Source organism: Dipodomys spectabilis, unplaced genomic scaffold (genome assembly GCF_019054845.1).
Source record: "Dipodomys spectabilis isolate Male_0828 unplaced genomic scaffold, ASM1905484v1 ptg000046l, whole genome shotgun sequence".
Lineage (NCBI taxonomy): Eukaryota > Metazoa > Chordata > Mammalia > Rodentia > Heteromyidae > Dipodomys > Dipodomys spectabilis.
In genome coordinates this window covers 437514-454090 of record NW_024870723.1, presented here as the reverse complement: position 1 = coordinate 454090, position 16577 = coordinate 437514, and the positions used below count along the sequence as shown (strand labels likewise).

The following is a 16577-nucleotide window of genomic DNA, read 5'->3' as shown; positions in this document are numbered from 1 at the left end:
TCCAGTGATAATGATGGATAGGGAGGAACCGCCGGCCGCCATGTAGCAGGCCAGTGCAGGCATGCCGGGTGAAGGAGCTGTTCCGTGGTGAGCGAGGCCGCTAGGGCGCAAGGCCCCGGGTCAGCCTGCTTCCTGTGGTCACCGTTGCTCTGCATGGCGGTGCTGTGGCCAGGAGGATGCTTTCTCTGACCAGTGGATGGTGTGTGGCACTCACTCTTTCCCCTACCTGAACCGCACTCTGTCTGTGCTCGCCGACTTAGTGTGTGCTCCTGAAAGCCTACTCTTGGGCCCATTTCACAGACAGGGAAAGTGAGGCAGAGCTGTGCAGTGATCTAGCTTCCAGTCCCCCCACCTCCTCGCAGTAGGGCTGAAATCTGTAGCCGGGAATAGACACTGGCCAGTTCACTGTAAGCGGTTAGTGAGGGAAGCTCTCTGGAAAGGTAAGGGGTGGAGGGGGTGGATGCCACAAGGTCTTCACAGGATTGGGAACTCCAGGGTCTGTCTGTGCAAGTGGACCCCTGTCATGGGTTTGGAGAGCCAAAGGTACAGGTGTTCCATGGTTCTCCCTTCGTACAGGGCTTCAAAACAACCACAGACGTCTCCCTGCGTGGTCCTGCACCTAGCCGTCTTCTGTGTGGCAGGTGGGCAGGTGAAGTTCAAGTTCAGGCAGTGCTGCTTCAGGCAGGGAGGTGTGCATCAAGGGCCGTGTGGGCAGGGCCTATGGCAAATCCCCACGTGGCTCAGCAATGCCAGCTCAGGGAGGCCGGAAGAGGAAGAGAGCATGAGTCCAGGCACACCGGAGGGGAAGGGCCGCAGAGCAGTCTGGGAAATCAGAGTGTGGCATCACACATGACAGGGGACACTGATGTCGTCACGGGGCATGCAGGGTAGAGAGCGGCTCCCAGAGGGGACGGAGCTGGAGCTGGGCTCCAGACAGCTCTGACGTTCATGAACTCCACTGCTGCAGGCTCCTCCTGAGGGCTGGCTCAGCCTGCTGGAGGCTGGCATAGGAAGCTCTGGGCTATCTATGGCCCACCCTGGGGCAATATCAGTCATTCGGCATCCACAGACCACACAGGAGAAGGGGACAGAGATGAGCGGTGTGGCTGGTGCAGAGATTCCAGATCACCAGGCTGCTCTCCGAGGTCCCTTCCCACCACAGCTGCCCATGCCACAGAGCGAGGCGGAAATGGTATGGAGATGGGGGCTGGCCCCAGTGGCTTTCTCGCAGACTCCTGGGGCTCCTGGAGGCCATTCCTGATTTGCCGTCCCTGGCCACCTGCTATCCCAGCATTCAGTGGCAGCAAAGTGGCCAGGCAGTAAGTATGGGGAGATGAAAAGCCCGCAGCCTGCTCCTAGCCAGTTGGGTGAGGGTCACTGCGGGTTGTCTCACAAACAATGGCTTCAAGGGGTTTCTGGAAGCCTTGGGGAATCCTCAGTCAATATTCAGAAGGGCCTTGAGTCAACCACTCCAATCTACACAGGGTAAAACAGGCTTGGAGAGGCAGAGGCGTCCAGTGCTGGCAGGAAGTCAGGGGTAGAGAGCAGGTGAGAACCCAGCTTCCAGGCCCTGCACACGGGAGGCAGCAGCTCCCTCACCTCCAGGCCACACCCCCTGACTGCACTCAATGGCCAGGACCCTTCAGCAAGCTTCCTTACTTGTCAAGGGAGGCCCAAGGGCTACCACAACGTTGGACTGGATGGGGACAAGCCCTGTAGATGCTCAATGAGCAACTAGATGGAGGAGAAATGCTACTGGCCACCAGCACCCACGCTGCCACCGTCAGAAGAGGTATTGGACATACAGCATGCAAGAAACACCAAAGGCTGTGCCTCCCCGAGAGGCAGTCCCTGGGTGAGCATCATGGCCTAATGGTACTCATGGGAGGACCAACAAAGAAGCTATGCCTGAGTGCAACTACTCTGATTCAAGGCCAAAGGTTGGAGGAAATGCAAGAGGATAAAGCCAGGGCTACGCAAAAGCAGAGGAAGAACAACTGTGATGTCAAGCATTAGACTCAGCAAAGACTCCAAGAACAGAAAACGGCCACGCAGAGGGAGATGAGGAGGTGGGGATGTGACCTTAATGTGGACACTGAAGTTTCTAGCTGGGAGGGGGCTGGGAGAATAGAATAATGGGATACTGCCCATCAAGTTCTTAAGGTGGGTGGTGCTTGGCACACACAAGCACACACACCCTTCGGGGTGCAGGTATACTGCAGCACAGCACGTGGCAGTGGTCACTAGCTGTGGGTGGACCATCAAAGGCTCCTGAGGTCTGGCCCAGGTGCACCTGTGCACTGATGCAGCAGGTAGAAAGGTGGCCAATAGGGGGAGCTCTTGTGTCCTTTCAAGAAAGCACCCAGAGCCGGTAGGGGCCAGTCACTAAGGCTCCCTAGGAAACTGGCCAAACTCCCCAAACTGGGGAGGGTTGCATGTGAGGTAAATTGGGAGCAGGGGACTGCAGATGGGGAAGTCAAGGCTCAAAGAAGGGGGTGCTTATCTGAGATCCTGTGGAGAGATGGTGAGGGACAAGAGGACATGAGGTGAGGAATTAACTGGGAGAGTGTGAAAGGTCCTCCCTGGGGAAAGTCCTGGCACCTGGGAGGCCTAGGCCACAGGTAGAGATGGGAGTCAGAGGAGGTTCCCGAACAGGTTGGGGGTAGACGGGCTTATTGAAGCCAACAAATATAACTATGAGCCATAGGTTTGAGTTTCAGGCCCCGTACTCAGTCTCTGAGTGAGTAAACACCACTCTACCTTCCTAAGAGTCTCGGTCTTTTCACTTTTCCTTTTCTATTTTTGTTGGTTGTGGGGCTTGAACTCAGGGCCTGGATGCTGTCACCTGAGCTGTTTTGCTCAAAGCTAGCACTCTACCATTCTGAACCACAGCTCTACGTCCAGTTTTTAAGTGGTTAATTGGAGATAAGAGCGTCACGGACTTCCCTGCCTGGGGCTGGCTTTGAACCATAATCATCAGACCTCAACCTCCCGAGTAGCTAGGATTACAGATGTGAGCCACCAGTGCCCAGCTTAGTCTTTTCACTTTCAGCACAGGTATATGGTAGAACAGAAAGATCTGGGCTTTGGAGTCAGACAGGCCTGGATTTCAGTTCTTTCTGTTTGTGCCAATATTAGTGTGTGTTCTCTGACAACTTGCTAAACCTCTCTGAATCTGTTTCCTCACCTAAAAGTGGGACTTACCTGAGGCACTGGCGGTGGTGATACACACAAAGGGATCTGCACAGAACCTGGTCATGCTGTGAAAGACTGAGCCTCTGACTCAGTCTCCCTGGCCACTGGCCACTGACCCTCCCCATCACTCTCCATGAGACCCACAGCCCACTTCAGTACTTTAGGGAGCTTGGTAGCCTGGACGAAGCTTGAGTCTTGAACAATCTTGTACCCCGAAAGCCCCCCTCCAAGACTGAGGCCCCCCCTTAGACCTTGCCTTTGAGGGCACTTACCTTCAATCCATCTGGCCCTGCAGGACCAAGATCACCCTCCAGGCCTGGCTCTCCCTAGAAAGGTAGTAGGGAAAGGTGAGGAAGATCCCGGATGCTCTCCCTCTCTCTCATGGGGCAAGCACACAGGGGTACACATCCTCAGGGATGGGGAACGACATAATTATCATAGGCCAGATCTTGCTGGTCCCAAGGATAGCCTAGACATGACATCTGGGCTTGCTGCTTGGACTGGGGTGGTGGGTCTGCCTAGTGGGTAGGAGTTGGCTTTACCATTGGATATGCCTCAATACCACCTGTCTGAGGGGCATGTCCAATGCTAAAGTGCCCGTGGTATCTGCTGTTTGTCTGCAACACATGACTGACACCACCTTTAAGAGCTGATGGCCAAGATGTGTCAGGCTGGTGGATTCTACTCCTCCTATGCCTGTGGCAGACATCATTAATTGATCCATTAGGACCCAAGTTCCATGAGTCAGGCCCTCTGCTACTCACTGCTGTGCTCTCAGTGCTATGAGAAATGTGCCTGATGCACAACTCTTCTCTTGCCTGCTGAGTTTCTAGTGGGGCCTTCAAAAACCTTCCTAACACAGCTTCCAAGACTATTGATCAAGCACAGTGGACAAAAGTCAGGCCAAGCTCTCCATCTCAGGCTTCTAGGCTCTTCTCTTTGCCATGTGGCCTTTCCCTCTTACAAAATGTGGACATGTTGGCCACCAAGGAAGACCAGACAAAGATGTAGAGATTCTTGGTCTATCTCTATAACCAAGGAAACCGAGATTCGTGAATAAAAAAAAAAAAAAAAAAGCTCTTCCCTTCCCCATTGAGCCCACACACCCTGAGGCTTTCCAAGGAGAATGAAGTTGTTTCCACTTACCCGCTGACCAATGAGGCCCTGCTCCCCAGGCGTGCCCAGAGGCCCGACGTCACCCTAGAAGAAGCCAAACACAAACCACATGGGGGTGGGGCACAGGTGCTGCGGCCTTTGCCATTCTTTCTGGCTCTGACTCAGGGCAGAAAGGGGAGATGTCTTCTCAATGACCAGAGAGTAATTGTAAAACACCAACCAGAGCCCCTGTTCCAAGTCAGCCCTGCCCATGAGTTTCTCCTGTGCCAGAAGAGAAGGATCACCATCACCATGACCACTATTAGTCCTGTCACCAACACGATCATACTCACCACCACCATCACATCATTACCATCACTGTCATCTTCACTATCGCCATCACGACGACCACCACGATCACTCTCACCACCATCATTACTACCGCCATTACATCATCATCACCACACCCATTCAATCACCACCACCATCGCCACCATCAAGATCACACTCACCACCATTATCATTACTATAGTCATCACCAACACCATCACCATGATCACTTACCTCCATGATCATATCATTACTACTACTGTCATCATGATCACCCTTCCCACCACCATCACCAATACCACCACCACCACCATCACATCATTACCATCACCGCCATCACCAAGATCAATTTCATCACCATCATACTACCACCATCACCACTACCATCATGATCACACTCACTACCACCACCAACATTAACACCATGATCACCTACCACCACCACCACCACCATTACTATCATCACAGCATCATCAGCATTGTCAACATCATCCACCACCATTAGTCATCAACATTACCACCGTCACCATGATCACCATCACCAGCACCCCCACCCCTCACCACCACCATCACATCATCAATACCACTGTCCTCATCAACACCACCACCATCATGATCACTACCATCACCATCACCCTCCTCGGCTCCAAAGATGCACTGGTGTAGTAAGAACTTTGTCGCATGGAGACGATTTGACTTCCCCAATGACCTGAAGAAAGGTGTTCTTTGATAATGGAAGAAGCCAAGACTGGGGCATTGGTACTCTGATGAAGGATGACACTTTTAGGATCCAAACCCGGTGGCTTGGCTCCACAAACATCAGCTGCAGCATGGCAACTCTGACTGAACACCTTTTTTTTTAACTCTTCCTTGAGACTTGGTGAGAATCCCAATAGGAAGGAAGTCTGACTATATCTCCCGAGAGGGCTCCAAAAGTCCTTCTCATCTGGGGATTTCCAGGCTTTGCAGCCTGGTCATCCCAGAACCCCAGCTTGGGCTCAACAGGAATAATCCACTTTTACCTTGCTTATATACCAGGTGCTTTTCTTCACTGAGCAAAGGATCTGACAGCTAAGCCAGGTCTAACAGTGCCAGGCCTGTTGCAGCTCCCTCTTCATGGGAGGGAGATGGGCACAGGGAAAGTGTTCAGCCCCAAGTCCCACAGCTCCTCAAGCTGGCTCCCCTGGACTTGGGTTTTACTGTGCGTCAGCATGGCACATAGGCCCGCATGGGGTGCAGGACCAGGAGGGGCTCTTCCCGGGGCCCAGGTATCAATGGGTACCTGTTTCCCAGCAGGTAATGAGGGGCACTGGAGCTGGGATACAGATGCTATCACACGTCTGGGAGGGGTGGCCAGGGCAGGTGCCAGAGAAAATGCTGTTAGGCAGGGGCTCAGGATGGCTGAGCGTGGCACTGGGGCCACAGCAGGCCCCGCTCCCCAGCCAGCAGTACAGAGACCCCATTATCCTGGGCACAAGAAAGGCCCATTTCTCTTCCCCATGGAAGATGTCGTTGCCAGCTGAGAGCTGGTTTCAACAAGTCATTTTTCTCATCTTTCATCTCATCTTACCTTCATCCCAGCTTCCCCAGGAAGGCCTGGTTCTCCCACAGCACCTGGTGGCCCCTGCGGGGGGAAAAACACACAAGCAAGCGTGTGCGCGCGCACACACACACACACACACACACACACACACACAATGCCATTGGTTTCTTGTAGAACAAGAACTGTCCCCTTGTCCCCTACAGATCAGGGGGTTAACTAAGGTCCCAAGAGGGCAAATGTTGTACCCAGATCACACTGCAAACACACCAAAGTGGGAGCAGCTATGGTCTCTGGGAGTTTGGAGCTGGCACCAGGGGGGCTGGACCCAGCCTAGCGGCTGCTGGACCCCCCTCTTTCCCCAGGACGGTGGTTTACCACACAGGGGCTCTTGGCAAGCAGGAGGGGAAAAATTCATGATTCACATGAGGATGGGGAAAAGGCCAATGGATGTTCTGAGCCCTTCTCTTTGTAGCGGAGCCAGGGAGATGGGGGCAGGAAGGGGTCCTGACTTATCTCCTTGGCATGGCTGTGGTCTTGTGTAAACCTCAGGGTTCAGATTTCTCCTCTGCATAAGGCCTATTTGCCCCCCTTCCCCACCCCCAGCTCATAGCTCCCAGCTCCCAGTCCCTCAGCAGCCTCCCTCTCCGGTCTTCTCTATACACTTCTCTGTATACTTCTCAGCAAGTTGGGGAATGGGATGGCTGACGGATATTTTGCACATAAGTGATGCAAGTAATCAAGAGGTGCTGTGTCCTGCCCCCTTCCCAGGGTCCTGGCATGGCCGCATCACACTCAGCCCTGAGAAACAGTCCCACTGCTTGTGCCCCAGCCTGGATCTACTCTCTCTTCTGGGTGTCCATCCTCCAGGCTATAGCATAGAGGACCCAGCCATCTCTACTGGCTAAGGAAGGATCAGGAGGAGGAGGACTAGTATGTTCTCAAAGCTGTAACAAGGGACAAACAAGAGCCCTTCGTCACTCACCTTGGGTCCCATCTCTCCTGGTGGGCCGACTAGCCCCTGGGGTCCCTGAGGTCCCTGGAAACAGATACATAGATGGTTGGGAAAAGCTGGCCTATATCTCCTTTGGGGCCCAAGGCTTGATTGATGATGCAGTGTGTAGCAGTGGGGTGAGGGGCAGGGATAGAGAGGACCACAGATCTTGGGGCCACACAGCCACCTCCAGCTGTCTGCGGCTTCCTGCCACCCAGTGCACTGTTCTCTGTGCTTCCCCAAACTCTTGTGCCCCTTCCCCCCCACCCCCCGCCCCATGCAGAAAGCTTGAGTCCTGCTCACTCTACACCATCTCTCTTCTATACTGCTCTCCCCTCAAAGCCACCTCTGGAAATGCCATATGATCCTGCCCACCTCTGGCCAACTGGGGTCAAAGGGCAACTCCAGGAACCTCTGCAGGGGTGCCCTGCCCCTGACACTCAGATTCCCCCAACCCATCCCTCCGAGATGTCCCTGTACTGTGCCTCTGTTCCCCTCAGTGACAGCCCTGTCCTTGGGACAAAACAGACTCAATGTGAGCATGACCATGTCTCTGAAGACGGCTCCCTCCTCAAGCAGCTGCTACTTTATTCTCTCTCTGCCCCCCGCCCCCACCCCACCATTCCCCCCTCCTGCCTCTCTCCGTGCTGAGCTCACTACCCATGTCTCATGTCATGTCTACAGCAGGATGTCAAGGGAAGGGTGGTTGTCCTCAGTTTCCTGGCAAGAAAACAGGCTGCAGAGCAAGTCAGCCAAGACTTAGGCCAGAGCTTCCTCCCATGCAAATCTCTTGTCAGGACGCCTGGCCTATCCGTGACAGAGCCTGGCATGTCCTTTTCTAGTCCTTCTTCTTGTCTGACTACCTTGCCCCCACCCCAAGTAGAGGTCCAGCTCCGTCAACCTGATAGGGGCAAGGATGGCAAGGAGAGAGGGAACAGACAACACACTTACCGGTTCTCCTGGGAGGCCCTTGGCACCTGGGGGGCCAGAGGGACCCGGGATGCCCTGTAGAGACAGAAACAGAGAACCTCAGTTTCTCATGGCTACCTCACCCTGCCTGTCAGCCTCCTTTCCCTCTCCCCCACCCACCTCAAGCAAGTCAGTAAGGCATCTGGTGTGACAGATGGGGGTGTGGAGACCAGGGGTGGGTAACCAGCACCATGGGGTTCTGCTAAAGATGAGGGTACCTGTGGATCCCTCCCCACCATCACCCGCAAAGCTCTGGCATTACTTACGAGGAAGCCTTGTGGGCCCGAGTGGCCCCGTTCGCCAGCCGCACCCTGCAAGCACATGGCCGGGGGGTAGGGGTCAGGGGCTCATTAGAGGCACACAGCACAGGGCAGATGGAGGGAGTGGGGCCAGGCAGCTAGTTCGGCATAGTCATGGTCTGACATACCTGTTGTCCAGGCTGGCCTGGTCTACCTCGAGGTCCTGCAGGGCCCTGTATGGTGTGAAGGTTGGAAATGTCTCGGAAGGACCCTTCACAGAGAAGGGATCCACCCCACAGAAGAGCGAAGGGACCCATGAGACCACGTGTTTGCCCCTGTCCCCACTGCACAGGTGGGAAAACTCAAGTCCAGAAGGAGTTAGGTACCCAGTAACAAGTACCCTGGGTCAAGAACCAAGGTCCTCTTCCTTCTGATGGGGCTGCAGAAGTAGCCTCAGCTCCAGGGGTCCCAGTGGAGTGCATCTTTCTGGCCCACCCTGTCTTCCTGTTGTTCTTGGCTTGCAGAGTGGAGGGTGACAGGATGAGGGCCTGGAGCTGTGCCCTTAGCCTCTCTGGGACTCCCTGCTATCCATAGGGGTCTGGGGTGGGAATGCTGAGCCCTGGTGCTGGGGTTCTGACCTCCCCCCCCACCAACCCTCAGGAAAGTGTAAAGAGCAGGCCACAAGGTCAGTACCTTCAGACCCTTGGACCCCTGCTCCCCAGCTGGTCCATCTGGTCCTCGTGGGCCCTGGAATAGGAAGAAGATTCTAGCACAGTGGACGGCAGGGGTCTCCCTTGGGCTGAGAAACAGGAAGGCGGAGCTAACCCAGAATGTGGGGCTTGCCCTGCTCAAGACTGGGTTCAGCCTCCTACCTTCCCACACCTGGCACCCCTTGGCGCAACCCACTGGATGCAGTGCCTGCCTGAGATGGCTCTGCAGGAGCTGTGCATGAAGAACCCTGTCTACAGAGACTCCAGTGGGAGGGGCTGCTCAGACCACCCATTGCACAGAGGAGACTGAACACCAGAGCCAAGACACACACAGCCAGGTCCTCAAACTGGTATTCACCCAGTACTGCTGCCTGCTTCTCTAGAGCAGTCACAGCACGGGGATGACGGGCCACACAGCCAGATGTGTGAAGCAGACCCCTCCCTGGCCAGCTGTGCAAGAGCCAGGCCACTGTCCACTGACCCTCAGAACCTTGGGTTCAGTCTAATTCCTCGGACAGCGGTCTCAGTCCTTGGCAAGCTGGGAAGTTCTGGGAACAGGTGAAGCCCACTTCCAATCCCAGTGTCCCTGGTGGGAACAGAGGCCTTGCCAAAGGAAGAGGCTAGTGCAAGGCTCCTTAGTAGGCCTCAAGTTGGCATCACCCTCGAGGGCCTTGCCATGGAGAGAGATAGGACAGAACCTCTGGAGATGCCCCTGGAGCACTACGGTGCTTGCTCTGGGGGCAGAGCAGGAAAAGGCCTGTGCTGGGGGACAAAGCGTATCCTGGAACCAGCCTGTGACACCTCCAGACCAAGGTGGTTTGGGCATGTAGAGAATGGCTGCGGAGGAATGAGGAAACTAAAGAGCCAGAAGTAGAGCTGTGTTTCAACTGGCAGAACACCAGCCTTGAGTGACAAAGCTAAGGGACAGTGACCAGGGCCTGAGTTCAAGCCCTAGTACTAGTACATATGCACGTGCCACGCGCGTGCATACACACACACACACACACACACACACACACACACACAACTAGACTCACTTATCCACTGCCTTGAACACCCAGCAGTTCAGGCTCATCTGCATGGACACCATCAGGCCCTACTCATGAACACAGACCCAGGAGGAAAAGAGCCATGGTGACATGAGGCATCTTAGGACACAGGCCAAGACCTAGTCCCCATCTTACAGAGGCTCATGCCTACCTAAAAAGAGACAGCCCAGGAGGTGTGGGCACACAGCCTGAGTCACACAGCACCCAGCTCTCCCCAGGGATCAAAATCGTCCTTGGAGAAAGGCTGTAATCTAATTATAATAGCAAAAACAGCAGCAGCAATGATAGAGCTATTATCCTGTTTTACCAACTAGAAAGCAGGCTAGACATGGAGGTGGATTTGAGTGTGATCACACAGATAGTGTGCATTTGAACCCGTCATGGATGCCCATTTATTTAATCACTGTCTCTCACTGTTGCTCAGGGGGTCAGGGTGAGAATGAGGTCCCCATCACAGGGGAGTATGCAAGTCATTGCCTAGAGGAGCTTGCCAGGAAGGCTGCATAGAGGACAGGGTATTTGAGAAGACGAGATTTGTCGTTTTTTTTTTGGTCGGTCGTGGGGCTTAAACTCTGGGCCTGGGTGCTGTCCCTGAGCTCTTCAGCTCAAGGTGAGCGCTCTACCACTTGAGCCACTTTGCCGCTTCCGGTTTTCTGGTGGTTGATTTAGAGATGAGAGTCTCATGGACTTTCTTGCCCAGGCAGGCTTTGAACCACGATCCTCAGATCCTCCTGAGTAGCTAGGATTACAGGTGTGAGCCACCAGCACCCAGCTTAAAACAAGATCTTTTAAAACTCTAGGAGACCCCTGACCCTGGCAAGCTTAGGGAGAAGTATGTGTATGTGTATTGGGGGAGGGGGTGTTGCGGGGAGGCAGCCTGGGGGAATGGGACCACATTTACTTGTCTGCAGAGAAGAGGATTCACTTGGCCACTAGCCACCCTGTCTCCTTAGCCCGCTGTGCATGGATACATGGAGGACTGGCTTTGGCCATGCCCCAGTGATCCTGTGGGTTCCCTGATCTACCCTCCTTTTCCCCATACGCTGGGCAGACCTCCAGTTAAGGCAGCCTGACTTTCCGTCCAAGCCATGCATCAACTCTCACGTACACACTCCCCACGACCAATGTCTGCCCGTGTCTGGGGCTCCTCTCCAGACAGGCCCAAATCAGGCTTGGCAGAGACAAAAACAACCCTGGTCATGCCCAGCCCTCATGAGAAAGGGGTGCAGGAAGGAGAGAAAGACAGGTAGGCACTCTGCCCACTGCCTAGGAGGGGTGGAGTAGAGGGGCTCTTGTGAGGTTACTAAATGTCTATGGCCAAGCTATCTGGTCTGTTGTTCTGTCACTGGCCCATTGCAGAGAGAACCAGAGGCTCAAAGGGAAAGCGGGCTTCCTGAGGTCCAAGAGGAACCAGGACTAAAAGTCAGTGTCCTGAGCTGTACCCAGCTTGCAGAGTGCTGCTGAATACTCCAGGCTCAGCTCTTATCTTAAATCTTTGTGGCTCCCCACTACCCTGAGAGCTTAGCTATGGCTGTTGAGGCTCTGCCTGGCACAGTGCCTGCTAAATCTGGGCTCCATCCCTCTGCTCCGTGTTCTGCTGACTAGGAATCCCTAAACCCACCATGCCTTCCCCCAAGCCAGGCGCTCTGCCTAGAAGCCCTCTTGAAGGCCTTCCTGGGCACCTTTCCCAGGTGAGGAGCCTCCATGTAGCCTGAGCGCCCTCCACCTCTGGGCTGAGGACTGCTCTTGCCTGCTGTCTCAGGCCTGTCAAACTGTTGACTGCCCAGGCGGCCAGGCAGGGGAACTGCCTGCCCCATTCTCCCAGGTTTCTGCAGCGCCTCCCACAGCAGATGGTAAAGAAATGATGGCTGGATGTGAATGAGTGGACCAGAGAACTCATTGGTGCCCAGTAGACTGCAAGACCCAGAGGCTCCAACCCAGACCAGAACAAGGCCCCAGGGCCCAGGCCCAGCACAGTTCCAGGGCTAGCATGGACCTTGGCCATGCTATAGGAATCACAAGAGTCAGGGCCAGGAAGTGGTCTCTGGCAGGTGTGGGTCTGACTTACCCGGCGACCCTTAGCTCCCCTCACGCCTGGTGGGCCTCGAGATCCAGGAGCACCCTGTGGGAGGAGAAGAACCCTTTTTAGGGGGGCAACAACAGCATAGGGGTCACTGCAGCCTCAATTGGGTGGTCCAGCCTGGCCCAGGGGCTCCCATATTCAAGACAACTTTTAGGCTTGGCCAGTTAAAGGCAAACTTTTTCCTAGGCTCCTGGGGGCAGTGAGCAGACACCTCCCCTGGGAGAGCAGCTTCCTTATTTATCTCAAACTCAATGAGAGGCTATATGACATGTGTGACAGTCTCTTTAAAACATGTGCCCTTTTTTCTCCCCAGCAGGGATCCAAGTGCTGTCCCCTTACCCTGACACCAAAAAAGACCCTTAAAGGGTCATAGGGAAGGAGAAGGGAAAGGTGGGGGCAGGGCAGGGCAGTGGGAGGGGTGGAAGGAAAAGAGCAGTCCCCAGCAGGGTGAAGAAGAAATGAAGAGAAAGGAAGGGAAAGGAGGGGAAGAAAGAGCCGGTGGGCTGGCTTCTTTGACTTCTCAGCACCAGAGTGGGCACAAACATCAGCAAAGGGGCTGCAGTATGCAGGAGACAGGGCAGATCTCATTAAGCAGAGACCAGCGTGGGCAGATCCTCTGGCAGCCATGTCACCCCCACAGACTCTGCTGGCTACTGCTGGTGTTGAGTGGGTGGGGCTTTGGCATGATCCTGGCCTGCCTGGATAAAAAGGCAGGTCTGGCAGCGGCTGGTGAGGTAACCAGTTAGCACTGGGAAGTGCTGGGAGTCCAGTCTTCACACCCTGCCACTGCCACCAATTAACCAGGTCGCCTCAAGTGCTTAAGACTCTTTGGGTCTCGGTTTTCTCATCTGTGACACGGTGTCCCTATCAGCTAGTGCCGCAGGACACTGATATGACCGAAGTGGGTCCTTAGGAAAAGGCTGCCATATGTCTGCTCTCTCTCTGCACGTAGGGAGAGGCTAGACCCAGGGTGAGAGCCAGCTCAGGTACTGAGAAATGGGGGGTGGGGGTGGGGAATATTCTTGGCTGGCTAAGTAGACTGTTGTAGAATATGGGAATCGGTGCCACTGGGAAAAGGCCAATGAGATAGGCCCAGTACCTTCAGTGGCAATAGCTGGACAACTCCCATGTGCAGCGATGATAGCTAACAGTTCCTGCCATGATAGAGCCTGGTGTTCCCACTGCCTTCCCGGTCCCACCTCCAGCCTCTTACTTTGCCCCAGTGACCTCTTTTCCAGCTTTTCTCTTCTCACTGGACAAATGTCGAGAGACTTAGGCCAGGGACACAAGAGGTAGAATTTGGCAATGGACCCCAAGCTGCGGCTTCAGCGTGGTGCCTCCCATGCTAGTGGGCTCCAGTCTTTCCATCTCTGAGCCTAGAGGAAAGGGGCTAGCGGCCTCTGGAGTGGGGACACTGGACACTGGGATTCCAGGCTGGCAGCCTTGGCCACTAGGCTAGCCCCAGCCAGCAGAACACCGGTCCTTTGGCCTCTTGCTTCTCTCCCCTACAGTCCCGTTTCTGCATCCTTAGCTCCTTCAATCTCAGGTCAAGTGTGCTTCTCATCCTCCTCATGTTCAGAGAAAAACACCAAGTGACAGAGAGCCCAGATCACGGCTATGATCCCAGCTCTGCCCAGAACTTTCTACGTCATCTAAGGGACCACAGGGATGACAGGGCATCCGCTGAGCCTTGGCATCAGCCCTAGATAGCAGTACTTCTGTACAGTCTCTCACCTGGGAAGAGTCCCTTCACATCCTACCTCAGCATCTAGCATTGCCTGGAGTGCTGGGGGCACTCAGTGAAAGTTTGCTAATGACTAAGAGAACGTTTTCACTGACAATCACTCTAGACAGGGACTCTCCAACCAGTCCTGCACCTCTGGGGCTGTGTATGTCTGGCACACCATTGGGGGTCAGAGTTGGCTTTGCTTTCCCTGATTGGCCACCAAGAATCATGTATGTGCAGTTCTTCCATGGTTCCCAGCTGTCATAGGGTGGTCCTTCCCATATTTGTCCAAGTACCTAAGCCTCACCCTCTGGGACTCCTAGACTGGAGCTTTAATCTTGACTGAAGTCAACTCCCTTCATGAAGTTACACCCTCCTTTACACAGAAGCAGAGGGTCCACAAGCAAGGGGGTCCTAAGTCTGGAGTCCTGAAGCCCTCCCTATCTCTCCGCCTGAGATCCTTATATAGGACCATCCCTGAGTCTTCTATTGTCATCACAAGCTCAGAGCCCCTCCATAGCAAGCATGTCTTGATTACTGGGTTCTTTCTGTCCTGATCTTTCAGAATGAAAGGCACGGCTGCTTCCTGCTGACATGGCTCAGATACAGACAGAGCAGTAATGCTACTGACCAAGGTGTTCTTTTTTTTTTTTTTTAACCTCCCTTTGGTGGGTCATGGAGCTTGAACTTGGGGCCTGGGCACTATTCCTGAGCTCTTTTGCTCAAGGTTAGCGCTGTACCACTTTGAACCACAGCACCACTTCTGGTTTTCTGGTGGTTAATTGGAGATGAGAGACTCACAGATTTTCCTGCCTGGGCTGGCTTTGAACGGTGACCTTTATATCTCAGCCTCCTGAGTAGCTAGGATTACAGGCGTGAGCTGCCAACATCCGGATGATCAAGGTGTTCTTGAGTGACACATATCACTCGCGATGAGCATCTATCCCCCAGTTTCATTAACCCGCAGAGCTACATTTTCATTGCCCCAATTATTTGTTCTACTTTCCCGATGAGCAAAAATTTGGACTCAGAGAAGTGTGGGGATTAATTCCCCAGAGAGGGTAGGCAGGGTTTCCATGCCAGTTCAAGATTCTATACCCTCACTTGTGACCATGTGTTTGGCTCAGAGACAAAGAGGGCTTTGCTTACCGGGGGCCCAGGCTCTCCAGGGGTCCCGACACTACCTGGCATTCCAGGATGACCCTGCCAAGAAGGAAAAGGATGGATCAGCCGAGGGAAGTGCCTCTTCTTCCTGCAACCCCACCTTAGCCACTCAGCCCCAGCCAGGAGCCACAAGGGAAAAAAGCTAGGCCTCCTGCAGAGAGGTCTGGGGCCTGTGGCAGGTAGAAGGAGCAGTGTCACCTAGGCTGGGACAGCAGAGGCAAAAGGATGCAGACTTACTCCTTACCATCGACCCCTTGGGTCCAGGTGCACCTGGGGGCCCCATCATGCCGCGATCACCCTGTGGTGGAGACAGCAATACCAACAGGTCATGGCTGGGCTGCAGGTGGCTCTGGGGGGGCCCACGCAGTAGTCCTTCCAAGGGACTCAAAAGGGCCCAGGACTTCAGGGTCTATGCAGACTCCCTGCTTTGCTCACAGCCACGTCATTGGCAAGGGTTTTACTTGCTGAAAACCAAAGCCTTAAGCCAGATCTGGGAGGCAGGCCTTCAGAGGCTCCTATAGTAGCCTCAGAGCCTCCTGAAGCTCACCACACAGAGGGTATCACTGGGCCCAGAGCTGTTCTTATTAAGAATGCACTAATTACTATTGCCCCCTGCCCCTTGATCCTGATCCACATTACAAGGTCTTCATTAGACCCAGAATCCCCTGGGCTAGGTTTCCTGGGGGCAGAAAACATCATGGAGGTCTTTCACCCACTGATCGATCCAAAAAGAGATCTGGGGGAATCAGAGATAACTCATTCCTTCTAGACCAATCAGACTAGAGAGCCAGAGAGCAGGGACATCAGCCAAAACTACAGCCAGAAGGCTGAAGCTCCATCCTGCCTCTATTTTCCTGACAGCCACTTTTCCATCCACACAGGCAGCAAAGAGCATCTACTATGTGCCCAATTCTATCTGTCAGGCCCAAAATACTCAAATGAAGAGTGGAAATAGGCTGGATGCTACGGCTCATACCTCTAATCCCAGCTATTCAGAAGTCAGAGATAGATCGGGAGAAATAAAGTTCTAGGTAAACCTAGGCAAAATGTTAGCAAGACCCTCTCAATCAATAAGCTGGGCATGGTGGTTACAAGCATGGTAGCCCAACTACATGGGAGGTACAAATGGGAAGATCACAGTCCAAGCTGGCTTGGACAAAAATAGAAAATTATCCAACACACAACTAAAACAAAAGGTATAAAGGTATGATTCAAGTGTGCATGCCTGGTGAGTGTGACACCCTGAGTTCAGACCTCAACTCTGGGTAACAAAAAAGCAGAAACAGACCAGTCCACACCCAAGTGGCTAGAATGGCAGGGAAATGACAGGAACTTTGGGAGAGATGCAACCCAGATTGGGTCCAAGGAGGGAGAGCACAGGGCAGGGCCAGTCTGGGGGTCAGGTGGTGAGGAAGGTCCTCTCAGAGAGGTTCACTTGAGGCAGAAGCTCATTAGAAGTGAGCCAGACATGCAATGCCTATGT

The 16577-nt window shown here is 54.0% G+C and overlaps 1 protein-coding gene across 1 annotated transcript in view; it reads right to left on the bottom strand.

The window, feature by feature from the left end:
* The window catches only part of Col27a1 (collagen type XXVII alpha 1 chain), a 131611-nt gene that overhangs the window by 22547 nt on the left and 92487 nt on the right, over positions 1-16577 (bottom strand). Inside the window, exons 29-39 of the mRNA XM_042678649.1 lie at positions 15339-15392; positions 15080-15133; positions 12190-12243; positions 9056-9109; positions 8551-8595; positions 8390-8434; positions 8106-8159; positions 7146-7199; positions 6191-6244; positions 4342-4395; positions 3468-3521 (exon numbers count right to left, since the gene is read on the bottom strand). Coding sequence (XP_042534583.1) covers positions 3468-3521; positions 4342-4395; positions 6191-6244; positions 7146-7199; positions 8106-8159; positions 8390-8434; positions 8551-8595; positions 9056-9109; positions 12190-12243; positions 15080-15133; positions 15339-15392 — 576 coding nt within the window. The remainder of the gene's footprint in view (positions 1-3467; positions 3522-4341; positions 4396-6190; positions 6245-7145; positions 7200-8105; positions 8160-8389; positions 8435-8550; positions 8596-9055; positions 9110-12189; positions 12244-15079; positions 15134-15338; positions 15393-16577) is intronic.